This window comes from Nipponia nippon, unplaced genomic scaffold, assembly GCF_047370975.1.
Source record: "Nipponia nippon isolate SJK-2023a ecotype South Korea unplaced genomic scaffold, ASM4737097v1 scaffold_4, whole genome shotgun sequence".
Classification (NCBI taxonomy): Eukaryota; Metazoa; Chordata; class Aves; order Pelecaniformes; family Threskiornithidae; genus Nipponia; species Nipponia nippon.
In genome coordinates, this window is record NW_028262358.1 from 10,313,007 (window position 1) to 10,331,244 (window position 18,238).

The following is an 18,238-nucleotide window of genomic DNA, read 5'->3' on the forward strand; positions in this document are numbered from 1 at the left end:
TCAATTTAGCACCACCAAACCACCTCTCCAGAAGACATAGAACTTAAAAAAAAAAAAAAATAAATGGGAAGGGAAGGGAGGGTGGCGGGGTGGGGGTGGGGAGAGGAAGAAGTGTTGTTAACTCTTACCAAGTTATCCAGTTCAGGATTAGAGGAAAAGAGGGGTTTCTCTGCTCGGATCTAAATATAAGAAAGGGGAGGAAAGGGGGGAAAAAAGTAATAATAAAAAAGATTTGAAATATGGAAGCAGAAAAAGCAGACGTTATTATTTCTTGCTTCATTACACTGTCGGGTCCATTATGCAACCTTTCGTGCAAAGCCCTGACTGCTGGATTTAGTACATCAGCCAAACACTTGAACAAGTGAATCAAATACACCGAAAAATACCTCCGGAGCTTCCCGGCAGAGCCCCGGTCGGGCTGCGGGAGCCGCACAGCGAAACTCCCTGCCCGGGCACCCACCGCTCCGGTTAATTCACTTCTTCAGGGGGGTGGTAAATGCCGAGATTTCCCCATTTTTTTTTATTTGGTTGAGGTTTTTTGGGTTTTTTGCTGGTTTTTTTTTTTGCCTCTTGCAGTAAGAGAGGGGGGAGGGGGAAACGCGCATCTTTATCTCAACGGAGACTTGTTTTTCTCGTTACGATTTTTTTTCCCCTCTTTTTTTTTTTTCTTTTACTGTTTCAACCCGGTTTTGCTGACCTGTTTGGCGAACACTGCTATGTCTTCATTGAAAGACTCAGAGGAGCAAACATCGCCTCCCGCTACCCCGGGCTCCCTGGGTGTGCATGTAGCTAATTCACATTTCTCAAAAATCAGTGCTAAAAGAGGGAACAGGGGGTGTCTGAAAGAAAATACAATAGTCACACACACAGAGGGGAAAAAAAAAAAATATCATAACGAAACAAACAAAAAAAACCCAAACACAACAATAGTTAGTCCCGCAGCAGCGTGCGTGGGGAGGGGGCACCCACCGAGGGGGCTCCGGCACCCCCCGCCGCCGCCCGCCGCGCCCCGGCCCCGTCCCGCCGCCGGCCGGCCGGCAGCCCTGCATCCCCCCGGCCTGTCGGCGGTATCTGCCCACAGAGATTGCTAACACAACCTTAGGACAAGCTAAGAATAAAACCCAAGCCGGTTCCAGCAGCCATTTTGAATTAACTTTCCTTGTCTTTAGGAAAAAAAAAATTAATAATAAATTAAAATTTTCTGGACGTACACTTCTGCCTTTCATGCTTTTAATTCCCATTTTCCGCTGGAGGTCTTGCTGGGAGCAAAGGGGGGAAAAAACAACCAACAGAAAAGCAAAAAAAAAAAAAAAAAGAAACAACCTCCATCCAAATTAAAAAAAATATAAAAAGCCCCCAAACCCACCCCGCAAGACCCAGCGCCAAACAAGCCGACCCACCGGCAGGCGCTGGCCAGCCGGGCTGCCTGCCTGCCCGCTGCCTGCCCGCTGCCTGCCCGCTGCCCCCCCGGGGCGCCGCAGCCCCGACCCGCAGGGGGAACCAGGTGCTTTTGGACTCTCCCAGCTTTAAAAGCCTCCCCGGGAGAAAGGCTGCGTGTGCATCTGGCTCCCTCGGCCGTTTAATAATTTAAATAAATAAATAAGCGTGGGCACACACACACACACGTATATATGTATATTTATAACAGGGAGTTCATTTTTTTTCCAGGGCTTCATATTTTTTTTTTTTTTGGGTACCGTACACCGCTGAGTTTTAACCAACCCTACAGATTTCTGATAAACCGATAAAGAAACCGAAGGACGTGATTTTTTTATATTTTTTTTTTGTCTCCCCCTTCTCCTCACTGTTTGGAGAGCGATTTTAGAAGGCTCTGAAACTTCCCTTCACCCTCAAGACGGGCAGATGCATTTTAAAAGCATCTGCCGCCCAACGTAACCCATCAGCTCCCATCGCAACGGCCTAGGAACTGCTTTGCAAGTTGCCGCATTGAGAAGCATTCAATGCTGTCGGATAAAAAGTTAAAAAAATTAAAAATTAAAAGGAGAAAAAAAAAAAAAAAGAGAGAGAGCAGAGAGGAGCAGCTCCCGAGTCTTCTCCTTCGTAGCGCAAGGAGAGACGAACAAGGCGGAAAGTTGGGCGAAGCGCTCCAAACTCTTCCCTGCTCCCAAACTCCGTGCGGAGCTCTACCACCCGGCGCAGGTTGTGCCCTGGGAATACTGTTCCTCCTCTTCCTCCTCCTCCTCCTCCTCCCCGCGGTGATGCCCGCTGCCCCTCCAGCAAGCTCCGGCTCCCATTTTCCGGAGCCCCCGCCGCTCCCCGTGCCAGGGGGACCCCAGCCCTCTCTCCCCCCTTTTAAAAAAATAATAATAAAGAATTAAGCCTACGGCCCTCTTCCCCGCAGCGCTCCCCCACCCGCCCTTCCCCACCCCGCGCAGGGGCAGCCCGGCCCGCTCACACCCCCCTCCCCTCCCCTCCCCTCCCCTCCCTCCCCGCTCCATCCCGCGCAGGTTGCGCGGCGGCGGAGCCCTACGCGGTACCTACCCGTAGATGGCATCTTTATCTCTCTTGAGGGCGTCGTTGACGGAGGCGCCCATGGCGGGGGGCATGGCGTTGGCGTGGGCGGCGTGGGGGTACTGGTGCGAGTGGAGCGGCGGCCCGTGGTTGAGGTGGTGGACGGGCTGCATGGGGCGGGCGCCGTGGGGGTCCCCGTACATGGTGGTGGGGATGCCCACCCCCTCCATGCCGCCGTAGTGGGGCAGCTCGTCGTACTGCGGGGCAGAGAGAGCAGAGAGGCGTCAGGGGGGCGGCAGCCCCGCTCCCCCTCTCCCCGGTGTCCCCGTCCCTCCCCGGGGAGAAGCCGCTCTCCCCCCGCCCGCCCCCGGGCTCCGGCCGCCCGCTTCTCCCTCCGGGGCGGCCGCTCCTCAGCCGCCGGCCCCGGGGAGCGAAACGCCGCCCCGGGCCCGGGAGCAGCAGGGCTGGGCTGCTCCGGCCCGGCTGCCCGCAAGACCCGAAACCCTCCGAGTCTGCGGCGGAGAAGAAACAATAACATTACTACTACTACTACCAATAATAAAAAAAAGGTTGAAAAAAATCCCCATCCCCAAACCCCCCCTTGTGAACGGCAGCGCTTCCCGAAGCCCAACTCTCCCTCCGCTAAACTTTTCCCGCTGAGAAGAAGTCAGGTACCTAACCCAGCGAGGATGCAAAAAGTTCAGCAGCCGCAAAAAAAAAAAAACAAAACCAAACATCCACCACCACCAAAAAAAAAAAAAAAACCCAACCAAAAAAAACCCAGGAGCGATTTTGGGGGTTTCCAGCAATTCCACGCGAACGCACTGTTAAAGCCGAAAGGCTGGAAACGTTTGCCCGGGCTCTCGGGATTTTGGGAATGCCTTTTTTTTTTTTTTTTTTAAGGGTTTTCTTTGTTAAAGATTAAGGAGCGAAAGCTAACGCGGTTCCCAGGCAGCGGGGGAAACGGCCACTTTTCATCTATTAAAAGCGAAGGTGTGAATAAACACTTTTAAAGATCCCTGACACTTGCTTGGACCGAAAGAGTAAAAGGCAAGTTGTCAGCAGAGGAACTTTCTTTCCCAACCAGCAGTCGGAGGGGCGGCAGGCAAATTAGGCAAGAAAACTTCTTTCCAGGGCTTTTCCCCTTCCCCAAATCCCTGCTCACCCGACTCCGGCTGATTTTTTTTTTTTTCCCCCCACAAAACTTCAATTTAAGAGGTAGTTGGAAGAAAAAAAAGGAGATCGCATCCAAAATAGAAACAACAATACACATGGCAGTGCATGCTGGTAACCTCTAATTCAAATTAAAGTGACTTTCTTTTTAAAAGAGCTTTTTTTTTTTTTTTTGCCCATTGCACTGCACCTTTTGTGACCGAATATAAAAAAAGGAGGGGGGGGGAAAGGAGGAAAAAAAAGAAGAAAAAGTTGTGTTTACTCCCAGCTAGAAGTTATCTTCCGAAAGTGAAGCGGTATATCATCACTAACACAGCAAAACGCTCAGAGACATGCACACATTCAAATATTTCAAGCACTGGTGACTTTAAAAAAGACATTGGTAGGACTAGAGCTACAAAACCAACAAATACAGAGGCTCGGACATATTCACTTACATGCCTGCATGTCATTAATGTATAGAAAGCTTGCCTTTTCCGTGAGAGATCCGGGATGGGGAGTAAAAGAATCAAGAAAATATCAATATATACAGGTTTTAAGCCTACAAGTACAACTGATAAATCCTCCCGCTCCAGGACACCGCTTTGTGCCCCTGCTCCAAAGAGGAGGGGGGAAAAAAAAAAAAAAAAGAAAAAGAAAAAGAAACTTTTTTCGCAGCGTCTCTGTCAGCCACGTTTCAATATTATTTCATATTTGAAATCCATTTTTTTTTTTAATACGTACCCTTTGCGCCATCGGCCTGCTTGCTCCCTTCCTACTTCAACTTCTAATATATCCTCTTTAAGGCCAGTGTGAAAAGAAAGAAACGCGAAGTTCCCCCCCCCTCACCCCCCAAAAAAATGCAAAAATCCCTTAGCGTCGCCAGCAATGAAAGCAATCGAGTAAAATCTTCGGCTTGCTGGATCTCAGCGAAGCGATACGGTAACTCAGCATTAAAAAAGGAGAAAAAAAAAAATAGAAGAAAAAAAAAATCAACTCTCCCTCCTTCCTTCCTTTTTCTTTCTTTCTTTCCTCTCTCCCTGTCTCTCTCTCTCTCTCTCCCCTCTCGTTTCCAAGACAGCAGCGGGGCGAAAGCAAATATCCTTTCCCCAAATCAGGGTGGTTTTTTTTTTTTCTTTTTTTTTTTTTTTTCTTTTAAAGTGCCCCTCAAACCCAACTACCAAGTCTCATGGCTTTTTGCCACTCCGGCTGTCAATCACAGGCGAGGTTGTCAAGGTGGTGAATGACTGATGATGATCCGCTGCGTGTGCTCCCACCGCGCAGGACACCTCAAATGTTAATTTTCGAGCGCGCTCACCCAAAAAAAAAAAAATTTATAAAAAAAATAAAAAATTAAAAATCGAGGGAGGAGGAGAAGGAGGAAGAGGAGGGGGAAAAATTAAAAATTAAAAAGGCTCGCTAACGCGCCGGCTCTCCTTTTATTATGGTTATTATGATGATGATGATGATGATGGGGGGCTTTTTTCGCTCCTCCTCGGATCGCTCCTAATTCCTCGCCGGCGCCGGCTCGCTCTGCCCCTGCGCGGCCGCCGGGCGAGGCTGGCGGAGGCGGAGGCGGGCCGGGCGCGGGCGCGGGCGCCGGGCGGAGCGCGGGGAGGAAGGAAGGGCAGCGGGGAGGGGGGGGCGGAGGGGGAGGCGCTGCCGCCGCCGCCGCCGCCGCCGCCGCGGGCCGCGCAATGCCGGGCGTCCTCCGCCGCCGCCGCCGCCGCCACCGCCGCGGCGAGCGCAGCGCAGCGCCGGGCTGGAGCAGACTGCGGGAACCCGGAAGTAGTGGTGGCCATAACAGGTCGCGTCTTACACAATGCGCTGGGCGGCAGCAACTCCGCCACCGGCGCAGGGGGGCGCGCCGCCCGACCCGCGGCCGCGCAACGACGCGCCCCCGCCCCGGTGTGGAGGGGGGGGGGGGTGGGTGTCGGATACGCCGCCACCTCTCCCTGCCCTCCGCACCCCGCCGACCGGCGTGTCCGCCCCGCGCCCCCACGCGTGGGCGTGGGTGCGCTGCCGTCCCCTTTGTCTACCGCCGCCCCGCTCCGCGCCCGCTCCGCGCCCGCCCGGCTCCCCCCCCCCCCCGCCCGCCGGCTCCCCCCGCGGCCGCCGTCCGAGTGAGCTCACCCGGCCCCCGGCCGCCGCCGCCGCGCCGCCGCCGACCAATCAGCGCCGCGCCGCCCAGCGCCGCGCCCCCATTGGTCCGGGCGGGAAGCGGGGCTCGGACCGGCGCGGCGCGGCGCGGCGGGGGGGCGGCGGGTTCGCTGCCCGCGGGGCGCCCCGGCCCGCTCCCCATCGTTCCGCTCCCGTCCCAAAGCACGGCCGTCCCCTAGCCCCCCGGGCGCGGAGGGCCCGCCGTGTGTGCCTACCTGCGGCGCGGGGAAGGGGCGGGGGGGGGTTGCAACCCCGTCGCATCTCCTGCCCCGGGGAAGGGAGGGAGGGAGGGAAAACCGCCCGGTGCAGCGGTCCCCGAGTGAGGTGCTGGGGCAAAGTGTGTGTGTGTGGGGTTACACCGGTAAAACCCACCGGGCAGCGGCTCGACCCCCCGGCCGCCACGTCTGAAACTTCAGGGAAACCCATTTCCACCCCCCTCCCCTCCCCTCACCCGCTAGGACCGGCCTTTTATCCCGGCGAGGGAAATAAAGACCTCTCAGGTAAGAGCCGTTTTCATCCGCTACCCCCCACCCACCCCCCGCGGCCCCGCCGGGAGCCGGCCCACGGCCGTGGGGCTGATCTCCCCATCCATCCACCCGGGAAAGAAGGGCGCTCGGTAACGATTCCCCGCCTCACAGGTCCCTCGCCGGGGGAGGCTGCGGCTTCGCTCCCAGGGATGCAATCTCCTCCTCTCCCCATCCCTCTTTCCTTCCCCCCCTAAAAAAATTAAGAAAAAACCCTAAAAAAAAACCCCTTTTAAGCATCTCCACCAGGCCTTTATAAGATTAATTCGGCGCAACCCAGCCTAAAACACTTTTACAATGTAATTACAGTCCTACAAATTGTTTGCCCAAACCTCATTCTGGATAAGGATTTTACAATTAGCAAACAGTTATTACTCTTAGGGCTCGCTGCGAGCAACCGCGCTGCGCGATTCTCCGCTTGCAATATACCGGCCATAAAAAAAAAAAAAAAAAAGGCAAAAAAAAGCCTAATCCGGGCAGCGATTAATCATCTATTAAAAGGAAAAAAGTAAACGGACAGTTCCCGGCTATCTCGGTAAACTCCTGCCGCGGCCGATGGGCTGCGCGGCGGCCGCGACCCGCGCACCGTCTCGCCCCGCTGCCTTTTTTAGGCAAGGCGGCTCTTTTTTTTTTTTTTTTTTTTTTTTTTTTTGCCAAAACTTGCTGTTTTGCAGGAATCTATTGACGCTTGCCCATCGCAGGGTGGAAAGAGAGAGAAGGGAGAAATGAGGGATAAGGGGAGGGAAATAACTAGCGGTGAGCGCGGGGGGTCGGTGGTGCCGGGGCCGGGCAGCGGCCTCGCCGCGGAGCGCGGAGCGCTGCTGCGCGGCCCCCCCGGGCCTCGCGGCCCCCCCGGGCCTCCCGGCCCCCCCGGGCCTGTGGCGGAGGGGTCCAGCGAATCGAGGCAAAAAAAAAGGCGTCTGGAGAGCAAGGGAGCCTCCTCCGCGAGGTGGAATCTGGGTCCATTTGCTTATCGGATAATAAATGAGGCTTTTAATCAGGCTGAATTTCCCAGTTTAAGGAAAGAATTAGTCATACCTAGGAACAATCCAATGTTTTCTAGCTGGCTTCCCTGCCGCCTTCCTAGCAGGGATTGGGGGGGGGGGGGGGGGAATTAGCATCCAAGTGTGCTCTTTCGCCATCAATACTGAAATTTGAAAACCGAAATAGGAACAACCAGAAGAGACAAACAAACCAGAAACCGCAGCAGAAAGCGTTTGAAAGGCGGCCGAGAGATAATCCAGGAATGCTTCAGATAAGGGCGGGGGGGGGGGGTGAGCGATACGTGCGGAGATACCCGAAAAGTCAGAGCCTGATGGAACGGCTGAGAGAGGGACGGGGGGGGAAAAAAAGCCCAACCTGTTTAAAGACCTATTAAAGGGCAGACCCGATGGGGGGGGGGGGGGGGGGGAAGGGATCATAAAAGGAGGTTAACTGCCAGGGGTTTCAGCGAGCAGACGGAGCGCAGCGCCCGGAGTTTGGGGGTTTGGTGACCAGCTCCCGACTCCGAGCACAAAGAGCCGGGCTGGGGAGTCAGCCCGGGGTCGGCCTCGGCTCTCCTCCAGCCCGGGGTCGGCCTGGGCTCTCCCGAAGCCCGCTCGGCCCCCGGTGCGGCCGGCAGCCCGCGGCGGGCGGTGCGGGAGCGGGCAGCCGGCCGCGGCAGCCCCGGGGCGGGAGGGGGGAACGGCTGCCCGCTCCCGGCCCTGACGCTTGCAGAAGTTATGGGGGTCTTTTATTAATTAAATGGAGGGCTTCATAAAATATTCCCAATAAAATTTACGGTTGTCTTAAAACTTTCTAAACACCGCTATAAATTCTTTTTAATAAAATTAACTGGGAAATGAGTTACTGGCCGGGATTTTTGTCACTTCGACTTCGCCGCCGGTGCCGGCGGAGGGGAGGGAAGGCAGGCAGGCACAAAAGGAGCCTTTCAGGGACAAAAGTTGCGGCGGCTGCCAGGTTTACCCCGCGGTGGCACCTCGGGGCAGCCCGGGCGAGGCAGAGCCCAGCCCAGCCCCTGCCCGCCGGCGCCTGCCTGTTTCACGCTGCAATTAGACAATTTCAGCCTAAAATCCCCAGAAGAACCCCCGAGCCCGGCAGCACGGTACTGTTGGGGTTGTGGAGTTTGGGGTTTTTTGTTTGTTTGTTTTTCTCTCTTTGCACGATCTAGGCGCCACAAGTTCATTTGTATTAATTTGGAAGCGCTGCTCCGCTCCGGTGTTTGCAGCGATACCTGTATTTAGCCCAGCTGTCCGCCGCATTTCTTTACTCCCTGCCTATACCGAGCCCTCTCCCTTTGCTATCGATATGACTATACTTCTCGTTGAAGGAAATAATAATAATAATAATAAATAAAATTGCTGGGTAAAACTCTGGCTGCTTAATTAAAGAAAAAAAAAATGCTGCTCGACTGTTTTGCATCTGAAGGATTGAGCTGTTGTGCCGTCTACTGGGCGACGGGGAAACTACAGCCAGCAATGCCTTCAAACTTTCTGTGGGAGAAAAGCAGAGTTTTGGGCAATTTGGAGGGGCCGGAGGTGCCGCACTTCTCGGTAGAAGAAGAAGAAAAGCGACCCGGGACAGAAAAGCCGTAGGCGCAATTGTTATTTCCTTCGGCTACACCTCCATAATTGTATAAAAACTCCACTTTTAAGTGCTCGGGGGTTTATTGACTGCAGAGCGCGAAGCAATCAGCTGCATTAAGGGGGGATATGGTAAAGATGGTTTGAGTTTACCCGTGGGAGGCAGCTGGGAGTGAGCTAAATATGGGGGGGGGGGGGGAATGAAAAAAAGAAGGGGGTAAATATTTGCGAACGGTTTAAAACCTTCTCAGCCGGCAGCAGCCGTGGGGCAGGGGGCAGCTCCCGCCCCGAGGATGCTCCCGGCGGGGCGCAAAGGCAACCGGTCCGGTGCCTCGGCTCTTCGGTGGGGCGGCGGGAGCGGGGTTTGCGCCCGCACAGCGTTAGGCTCGGCTTCGGCGAAGCACGGACGGCGCCGTTTTCAGTCCCCGAGCCCCTGCCCCTGCCCGAGCCGCCGATGCTCCCAGGCAGGCGCAGCCAAGGGGGCGATTCCCCTCTCCCCTCTCCCCGCCCGCTCGGCTCCCCGCTCCGTGGCGCCTGGGATGCCTTCCTCCAAAAAAACAACGGTGAAGAAGAGACGCAAAAAAAAAAGTTTTTTTTTTTTTTTTTTTTAAAAAAAACCCTTTGCCTTTTGCGGGACGAGAGGCGCAGAGGGGCTGTGAAATGCAAAGCCTTTGTCGTATTTACAGAGAGTGTCAGCAGGCGACTCTACGTGTAGATAAAAATCTTGTAGTCTACGTGAGCTCAAAGGGGTTTCTTCAAGCAAAGATCTCTAAGCGTCTCTTCCGAAGCCGCACATATGCGCGCACGTAGCCTAAAAAGCCGCCGACACCCACGTAGCTGAACAACAGAGGGTTTTAAAATAAATTACATGAAGGTATAAGCAAACCCCTCTGCCACTTGTAGCTGACCAACTCCGACAGCTCTCTGCCTTCAGAGCCACTTGCCAGAGTTCAACAGAGGGTGACATTAGCCTAAAATATTCGATACCTTTTTTTTCTGGAGGCTTTCCCCACTTCTGCTGGGCTAAGTTCAGCTCCGAGTTCGTCTCTGCGGGTAAAACTGCTGTCTTTGAAGGAAAACAACAACCTGCCTGATTTTTTTATCAGCAAGGGGCTACGGATACTTTCTTCAGAGGACACAAAGCAGAAATTAAATGATCCCGTGCCCCTGGTATAAAACGCCCCTCTTCTAAAAAGTTGCACAAAGTATCTTACCCTTTTACACGAGTCCGAAAGCACGGGCGACATAGTACGAGAAGCAAATTAGCGAGTAACAAAATAACACCCCAATTTCAAACCACAGGGAATTGAATATTGGTATCTGACAGCACCTCGGCTGAACTAGAGCAAAGCGGAGTTTTGCCAGAGCCTTTCCATTTGATGTTTTCCTCCAAACTAATTTTCAATACCGCTCCATTCCTAGTCCCCAACCCCGCACTCGGCTTGGCTAATGAGCCCCTAACAGAACTGTTTCGGCTTGCCTCTGATGCCGATTGCAGAGGATGGGCATTAATTGCAGCGGGGACCCGGGGCTGCTCGGTACGGTGGGATGGGAGGAAACCTGGGGGCTCCCCGCAGGCTCGGGCTCGCCCTTCGAGCCGCGGAGGTGGGTGTCTGCAGACGAGACCATCCAGATAAATTCGGGTATCAATCACCCACGCTTTAGAAATTAAAAAAAAACCCAACAAACCAAAGGAAAACAAGGAGCGAAGCTGCGCGCCCGCCGGTGCGGGTCGGGCCGGGCAGGGGCTCGGGGCGGCCCCGGGGGAGGGCGGGCGGCCGCGGGCGCTCCGGGGACCCCCGGCCCCGCCGGCCCCCCCCGCACCGGCACCGCACCGAGGGCCGGGCACCGACCCCTGCCTGGGCGTGCGAGGGGCCGGGGAGGCAGGGGAGCCTGTCAGGGTCCCCCAAACCCCCGCTCCGAGAGCTCCCGGCTCCCCCCAGGACAGCCCCATCCGCCGCTCTGCATCTGCGGGCGCATTATCACAGCCTTTTGCATAATTGCATATTGACTTTACTAAATGGATCCGCAGAGCTATTTAAACATCTCTCTCTTCCACCCGCAAACAATTCTCTCGGCAAGGGAAAAACAAAAAAAAAAAGGGCTGCAAAAGAGCTTCAAGTTGCTCTTGCTCCTTCGTTTTGAAGCGTTTATTAGGGCACAAGTGGCTCATCTTTAGGTGGTTTGGATCCCATCTGGTGCATGTGAGCGCAGGCAAGCAGAGGGGACCCGCAGCAGGGCGTGTGGCAGCCGGGATGGGTGGCCGTCATTCACTCCACGGTCTTATAGGTGAGTACGTGGATGTACGTGTCTCTATTTCTGAGCTCCCTTGGATAATTTTTGGCTATGACGGCCGTGAGAAAAGCATATGTGGGTATGTGTGTGCGTGTGTGCACACCAAGGACTGCTCTAAGGACAACTTAGGAAAAATCCCTCCTTGTTAATCATTTTTAAAACCTCCCTTGGAGGAGAGGCTCCCAAACGCGGTGTCCCCCCTTCCCTATGCCTCCCCAGTCACAGCAGAGCCACGCAAGCCACGTCAGCCCCAAACCACAGAGCCGGGCTTCACCTCCAAGGACAGGAGTGCTCATCCTCTGCCTGCGCTGGCCCCTTCCCTTTGCCATCCCCTCTCCATCCTCCCTACTTGTGGGCTGGAGCAGAGGCAGCTGCCCTCGCCCTTGAGCCTTGCAGGGGAAGGCGGCCTCCTCCCGCACCAAGGCCGGCTCCCCAAGGCAGCAGCTGTGAGAAGCAGGGAGGGAAAAAAAGGCGAAGGAGAGAAGGAGGGGAGGGAGGCGGTGAAAGCTGCACTTTCCTCCGAGCAGAGCGAGCGTCCCCTCGGAGGGGCCCCAGCCCCAGGAGCTGCCTCCCGAGCCCTGGGCCTCCCACATGGCAGCGGCAGCATCGCCTCCTCCGCAGCCCCGCAGCCGCGGCGGGGGCAGCCCCGCACGGTGCCTCGGCCCCTGGCTGCTCCCTGCCGGCCTCGCGGGTCTGAGACGTGGGGCCGGCAAGACGTGCAGGGACCGAGCCGGGCCTAGGCGCTGGCTTCAGATGGGAAACTTGGACGGCCCAGGGATTCGGAGCATCCTACACGATGACGTGACGCTAATGGTAATTTTCTGCGGCTTGTTTAACGGGTTCATAGAAAGATCTGCAGGGATCTGCAGTTGTCAAAGGGAAATCCCAGCCAGAAGAACCCACCAAGACGCATCAAGAGAGCATTTTCTTCTACCTTACCCCACCGAGCACTTTTTTTTACCTCAAAGATGTTAGCTTTGCTTGAGGAGCTGTAATTGCGCTTTGAAGAGAATGCTCTCCTGCTCTTATCCTCAACTTAGTCACGGGAAAAACAAGAAAAATCAGATAGGCACCCAAACTCTGGAAAGGAAGTATTTTTTATGTGGAACCAGAGAAACATCTCGTAGAGCAATCAGCTCAGCTCTCCTCAACTGCAACATTATTTCCTTGCATTTAGTAGACTTTAGATCAATCGAATACTCTGTATTTTAGCTAAGAGGGCTCTCAGCATGCTTTGCAGGGGACTATCCCACCATTCAACCTTTCAGTTCAAATTTCCAAAGGTATTTTGCTTCTTCTCTCAACACTACAGTGACCACAGTCCGCACAACATTTGGCACCTAATTCCTGCCAGAGATATAAATCATCTGTAGCAAACGTGGGCAGTAAGCCACACTTCAGGAGTTCCCCACCAGCTCAAGTCTCGTTGAAAGTCAGCGGGATTAAGTGCCTAAGTCACCTTTTTGAAAAGGGCTGTACCTTTTGAAGCGGGATATGCATTGTAGCGCATGTAGACATGACCGAAGCAGCTCTGAACCTCTCCGTTGTGGAGCCAACAAAAGCATGTCAGCAGGCTCTACCCACCCAAGCGGTTCCCAGGGGATTCTGGGGACACTGAATTCTTTGCTTCACCCCTCTTCTTCCCTCAAAACACTGCTTTTATGCCTCTCTGGATGCAAACAGGAGCAGAATGGGGTCAAGTTTTCTGAGATGCATTTACCCCCCACCAGATAAAGGTGAACCATGGAGATGCGCTAGCCTGGCTATCGCTTTGGTCCCCCTATCCATTTCTACTACTGTTTCTCCATGGCTTGTGGTGCCAGGGGCGCCACTGCAGCAGCCGAACGTCTTACGAGCATGTGTGCGAGATGGGAAATCCTCATTCCACGGCCAGAGCACTTGAAGCACAGAAAGTTTTCAAGGGGCTCGACCAAGAAATTACACGGTGGTGTAAGGAACGGAGGCGAGATACTTTGCCTCTCAGGCCTCTGCTTGAAGACAAGCTGTTCCCACCCCTCTCTTCATTAACTCATATATAGCAACTCTGGACCTTGCCCAAATCTCTGCCCCCACCAGAATATCTTGCTTTAAATTATTTTTCCCATATCATCCTAGATCATATTTCTCCTTTTATGTTTCCAAGTTGAAGTTTATTATCGTTTATTATAGTCGTCTGCATTGCTGATCATTTGTAACCCTTTCTATTATTTTCCTGTCCTTGCTAGTATTTGAGATGCTTCTTACTTCAGTCCTCTTTTCAAACTTTATTACTATACTGCTCACCCCATTTTTCCACCAAGCCCGTTCTGCCTTGCTTTTATTCTCGCCAAACTTGAGGCCGCTGCTGCTCCTTCTCCTTTGCTGTACAGCACCACCAGATTAATTTTTTGCCAGCCTTTTCCATACCCACTACGCCTCTCTGCTGATTAAGAGATCTCACCGGGTTTCACCAGTGCCAGCCACGTTGTCCTTGCCATTAGTGTTACATTTCTAGTTATTCTTGCTTCTTCCTAAAGCCTTTGAAGTTGTGTAGAGACAATTTGATTCATTAGTACACTCAGCCTTGCAGTAACTCTAGCTTCTGCTCTAGTTTCTGTATTAGAAGCACATGTTGGGTCTGTAACTTAGGGGAAAGCTCCACGGTCTGACTTCCCTACACAGTTCAAATTCTGCTTTAAAAATCTTTGCCTCGCTGAACTCGAGTGGCTGGTGGCTTTCTGCCCTGGGTTTCTGTACCTGAGAATGCCACCTCCTCCTCTTTCCCTCCCTCCTGGGATGACAAACTCTTGTGAGCAATATGCTTTCTCTTTCTGCGCATCTCCAGACTGGAAGGTTTTATGACAGTTGCATGCGTTTGTAGTTCTCGTCACAGTTTTCCAGAAAAGCTGCAGTTATCCCGAATATTTCCTTATGGAGATGTCACTTCGCTTCACGTAGGCTGAGATCCATCAGCAGCACTCTTCACTAAACGTCCTTATGGCACCTTCGTTGGCCTTGTTGGGTCGGGAGGCAGAAAACTGCCTCATTTCTTCTTCTGGCCATTGGGATGCTTGGCCAGGCTCCTCCACGAGGGACCACCTGAAAGGCTATCTTGCCTTCTAGACTCAGGTGGCTCCTCCCAAAGCCGTTCTCAAAAAACAACAGTGTGGGCATCAAAGATATAAAATGTGGCTTGACACACTATTCCTTGCTTAGCCTTCCTGTGCTGTCCTGCTGCTGTGCTTTGGCTCTGCAGAGTGTGGCCCCTGGGTCTTCACCTCCTTTGATTGCTTCTTCGCTGCCTGGTGGGTTTGTGTGTTCCTCCAAACACACAATGAGACAGACCATCACAAACGGCCACTAACTCTCAGATGAATTTTACCTCACGAGCATATTAAAACCCATGAGTTTTGAGTCAGAGGCCTAAGAAAACTCCACCGCGGGACCACTGGTTGCTCTGGGCGTGTAGTTTATTCCATTCCCTCTTTCCAGTGCTTTTTCTAAAGCTCTTCTTACCTGCCTGTCTCTTAATATAGATTTTGTTTAGGAAGCCAAGCCTGCCTGCCTCATGTTTTCCCTTGGATCTGTTCCCTGCTCCTAGCCAAGGTTGCCTACGGATCCTGCTTTGAAGTTCTTCTGCGACACGTTGGCTGCACTCGGTGACTCTTCCCTCGGCTGACGTCACCTCGGGGGTCCCTCTCCAGCGGGCTGGGAGTCGCATCGCCTCCACTTGCTTTGATCAAAATGAAATCCATTTACAAGCGCCTGACGAGCCGGCACAAACAGGCCCACAGGTTTCTAGCCAAAACTAGCCGACATAAAAATATCCCAGCTTTAACTTTGGTTGGGTCCTTAAACTAGCCAAGATGAGGCGAAGCCCAGCAGAAAAAACATTTAATTTCAATTTATGAGCAGTTTCTGTTTGTTTAGCTCAAAGGAATCCCTCATCATCAATTAAGCAAAATCAATGTAAGATCGGTTTAAATCGAAGTGCCTATACAGGGTTTTACCTCTATGTTTTAAAAAGTTAATTTAAAATCACACTTCAAAGCACTTTCCTGCTTGGAAAAGGCCTGTTTCTAGAGACCAGCTGGGCCCTGATTACAAATGGTGTTCAGCTCCAGCAGGTCTGGGTGAAGACGGTAGAAGCAGATGGATCTCAGTGATGCTGGAAATCAGACTCAATCCCAGCACCTACGGCGATTCAGCCTGCACGTCCTTCAAACCCCGATAAAACCTGGCTTTCAATTGCTGTTCCAATGAGCTGAAGCGGGCAGTCTCTGTGTTAGAAAAGTTTTCTTCTTTGTGATTATATCATGAGGCTCTGCTTGTGTTTGCCAAGTTGTTTTCCTGAACTCAATAAGCACAGCAATCATCTAGGAGTAAAAATTAAGGGTTTCAGCCCAAAAGATTACCATCCACTTTACTCAGTTTTCCCCTTTCAAGTATTTATAACTATCGAGGGCTACGTTTCAGCAAATCCTCTTCAAAGGAAGGAAGGAAGGAGGGTGTTTGCAGCCGGGTGACTTTGTATAATCCATCTTTTCTTTAAAACCTCAAGCCCGACCACAAGGAGGACAGGTCCGACCTCGGACAAGTTGTAGAAAACACAGTTTGAAATAAAATATGTTTGAAGCATTAGGGAAGTACCCTGTGCTCAGTTCTTCGCTTCCCACCCATTTCCCAAACAGTTTGCTCCGGCATCCTGAATCCATGCATATGCCAGATGTGCGCTGGCACTCGCACACACCCGCCAGCTGTGCCTTGGCACGCACCCTCCTCCCTACGCAAAGCCACCCATCGCCTCACCGGCTTCTCACCCGCGGGAGAGGGATAGCTTGAATTTGTTTCAATATTTTCATCTTTCGATTAGTTTTCTTCTTTGCTGTTGAGCCTGTAATTCAGTTTTGCTGCCACAAACGGTTAACCCCATAGCGGGAAGCTATGAAACACTCCCTGAAGGTATTTGGTTGTATCGCCACAGCCTCCGATTTTGATGCCCAGGGTTTTTTTCCCTGCCTAAGACCCACAGAAATGATGGGTTATCAAATACCTTTGGGATTACTGGCAGAACTGTTACCTTGCTGAAAAGAGGCTGCAGGCTTTCATGATGGGAAGAAAGGTCTGGAATAGAGAGAATTTGAGCTCAGGCACCATGAGGCATCAGATAACCAATCCGGTCCCTTCACTTTCGCACCCAGTGGGATCTCATTCCTAGGCTGGTTTTATGTCGGCACGGGGACACAAAGGCAGAATTTACGTCCGCCAGTGTGCATTAACTCCTGTCCTGACCAGTACTAATTACTGCTAATTATGTGGGACAGTGTTAATTCTTTTAGCAGCGTTATCGCTGGCCTTACACTTCTGAAAGTGCCTTTGGGTGAGGTAGCTTACTTTGAAAAGATATATACGTGGGGAATAAATATAGAGTAGCTAATACACCATAAATTTACATCACCAGATAGCAGGGCTTTAAAGTCTCTAAAACATGGAGGTCTCTGGGCACAAAGACAGACAGACCCTTGAGTAAGAACTACTCAATAGAAAGGGTGGCAGGATCACCCTGTGTGATCTTGGGAAAGTAATTTTGATCTGGCATTTCTCTTCTGTAAAATTGGAAAAAATAATATGTCCCTAACCCTCTCAGGGGTATAATATTTATTTTCTCTGCCTTGCCAATCATTCTCTTTGCTTTTAAAAAATATTCTCCAAACCCTAATTGTTTTTATGTGTTTGCAGTATAAGACATAAAAGACATAAAACCATCATATTTTTCTATACTGTATTTTCCCCATTGTGTTGTACTGTTACCACGAGCACTTTGCTGTGCAGAGGCTCGGCTATTTGCTGAGAGGATGAATTAAGACATCTAAAGTGCTTCAGCATCTTGGCTGAGTGGCACCACAGAGCTGGAAGGTATCATTAGGCCAAATGGCTCTTTTCTGTGGGAGTGAGAAGCCCAGATTTTTCGATGGATTAAGGAAACCAAGTTCACGTTCCTCTGTGTTCCCTATCCTGCAAATATAGGACAGGAGGCCATGGCTTTGAATCACCGAATTCCCTTCACTCCCTTCGGTCTGGGCATTTCTCTCCTGACTTGGATGTCAGGGTCCAGGCTGGGAAGTCAGGAGACGTCAGATGACCCTGGTCGATGCTGGCATCAGCATCTCTGCAGTTCAGCTCGGTATTTCTCCTTCCAGAGTCTGCACAGTCGTTGTTAGGGCTCAGCAACATGATCCTGGATGGTTTCGTTGATGTCGCCATCTCCTTCAGCAAGAACGCTGTAAGTTTGGAGGCTTTGCTGTTAGACCTGCTAATGTCTGGTCCCTTTGACCCCGGGCAAGGGGCTGGTGCCCACCAGTCTGTCAGATCCATGGAGAAGGGCCAAAAAAATATAGCAGAGGATCTGGCTCATTCACTGTTAAACGGTTAAGTGGATCCACGAGGATTCCCAGCTCTTGGAAGTTCTTCTTAGTGGCAGGTCATGGTGTGCCGGTGTCAGGGGTGTGCTAGTGCTGACAAACGATGTTTTGAAATCTGCTGGTGAAAGGCTGACTTGGTACCCTGCCAGGCTGCACGAGCTGGCGTTTCTCTGTGTAACTGGTGCACGCACCGTGCCATGCTGTCTCTGCCTCCAAGGGTTTCCCATCTTTGGATGGGACCTTTGCCCATGAGTCCCTCCTTGAGTTTCACCAGCAGTCAGTGACAGATGTTTTTCTGCTTCTCCCATCGCTAGCATTTCATTGCTGCTGGCTTTTCCCCAGTTTCCAAGCGGATGGGTCTGGGTAGACGTGGCAGCACAGTGCTGAGAGCCTGCTCCTGCAGCGTTGATGCACTGGTGATCTCTGGGGCTTCTGAAGACACCCCAGAGATGATCTCCGTGTCCGTAGTTCCTAAAGACATCCCAAAGAGATTCTTCCACCCTTTCCCTCCAGAAGTAGTAGGGTTGGGACACCCTTTCCCTGGCATCACTCACCATATTGGAAACACTTATTCCAGCCTTTCCTGCTGCTCTCGCAGCAATGCCCATGTCAGGCTCAAGGGTCTCCAACCTCAGGCAGGCTGCCTCTTCCC

The 18,238-nt window shown here is 52.6% G+C and overlaps 1 protein-coding gene and 1 pseudogene across 8 annotated transcripts in view; one reads left to right on the top strand and one right to left on the bottom strand.

The window, feature by feature from the left end:
- MEIS1 (Meis homeobox 1) overlaps positions 1–18,238 on the bottom strand; it is a 234,056-nt gene that overhangs the window by 106,275 nt on the left and 109,543 nt on the right. For 4 of the 8 annotated variants that reach the window (XM_087775860.1, XM_087775864.1, XM_087775859.1 and 1 more), the window contains exons 3-5: positions 2,503–2,729; positions 698–839; positions 129–179 (exon numbers count right to left, since the gene is read on the bottom strand). In XM_087775860.1, coding sequence (XP_087631986.1) covers positions 129–179; positions 698–839; positions 2,503–2,729 — 420 coding nt within the window. Of the gene's footprint in view, positions 1–128; positions 180–697; positions 840–2,502; positions 2,730–4,082; positions 4,263–4,368; positions 5,161–5,757; positions 5,777–18,238 lie in introns of those variants that run through there. The other 4 variants (XM_087775862.1, XM_087775866.1, XM_087775863.1 and 1 more) reach the window with 3 other exon arrangements.
- On the top strand, positions 5,035–5,963 carry LOC148053100 (uncharacterized; annotated as a pseudogene).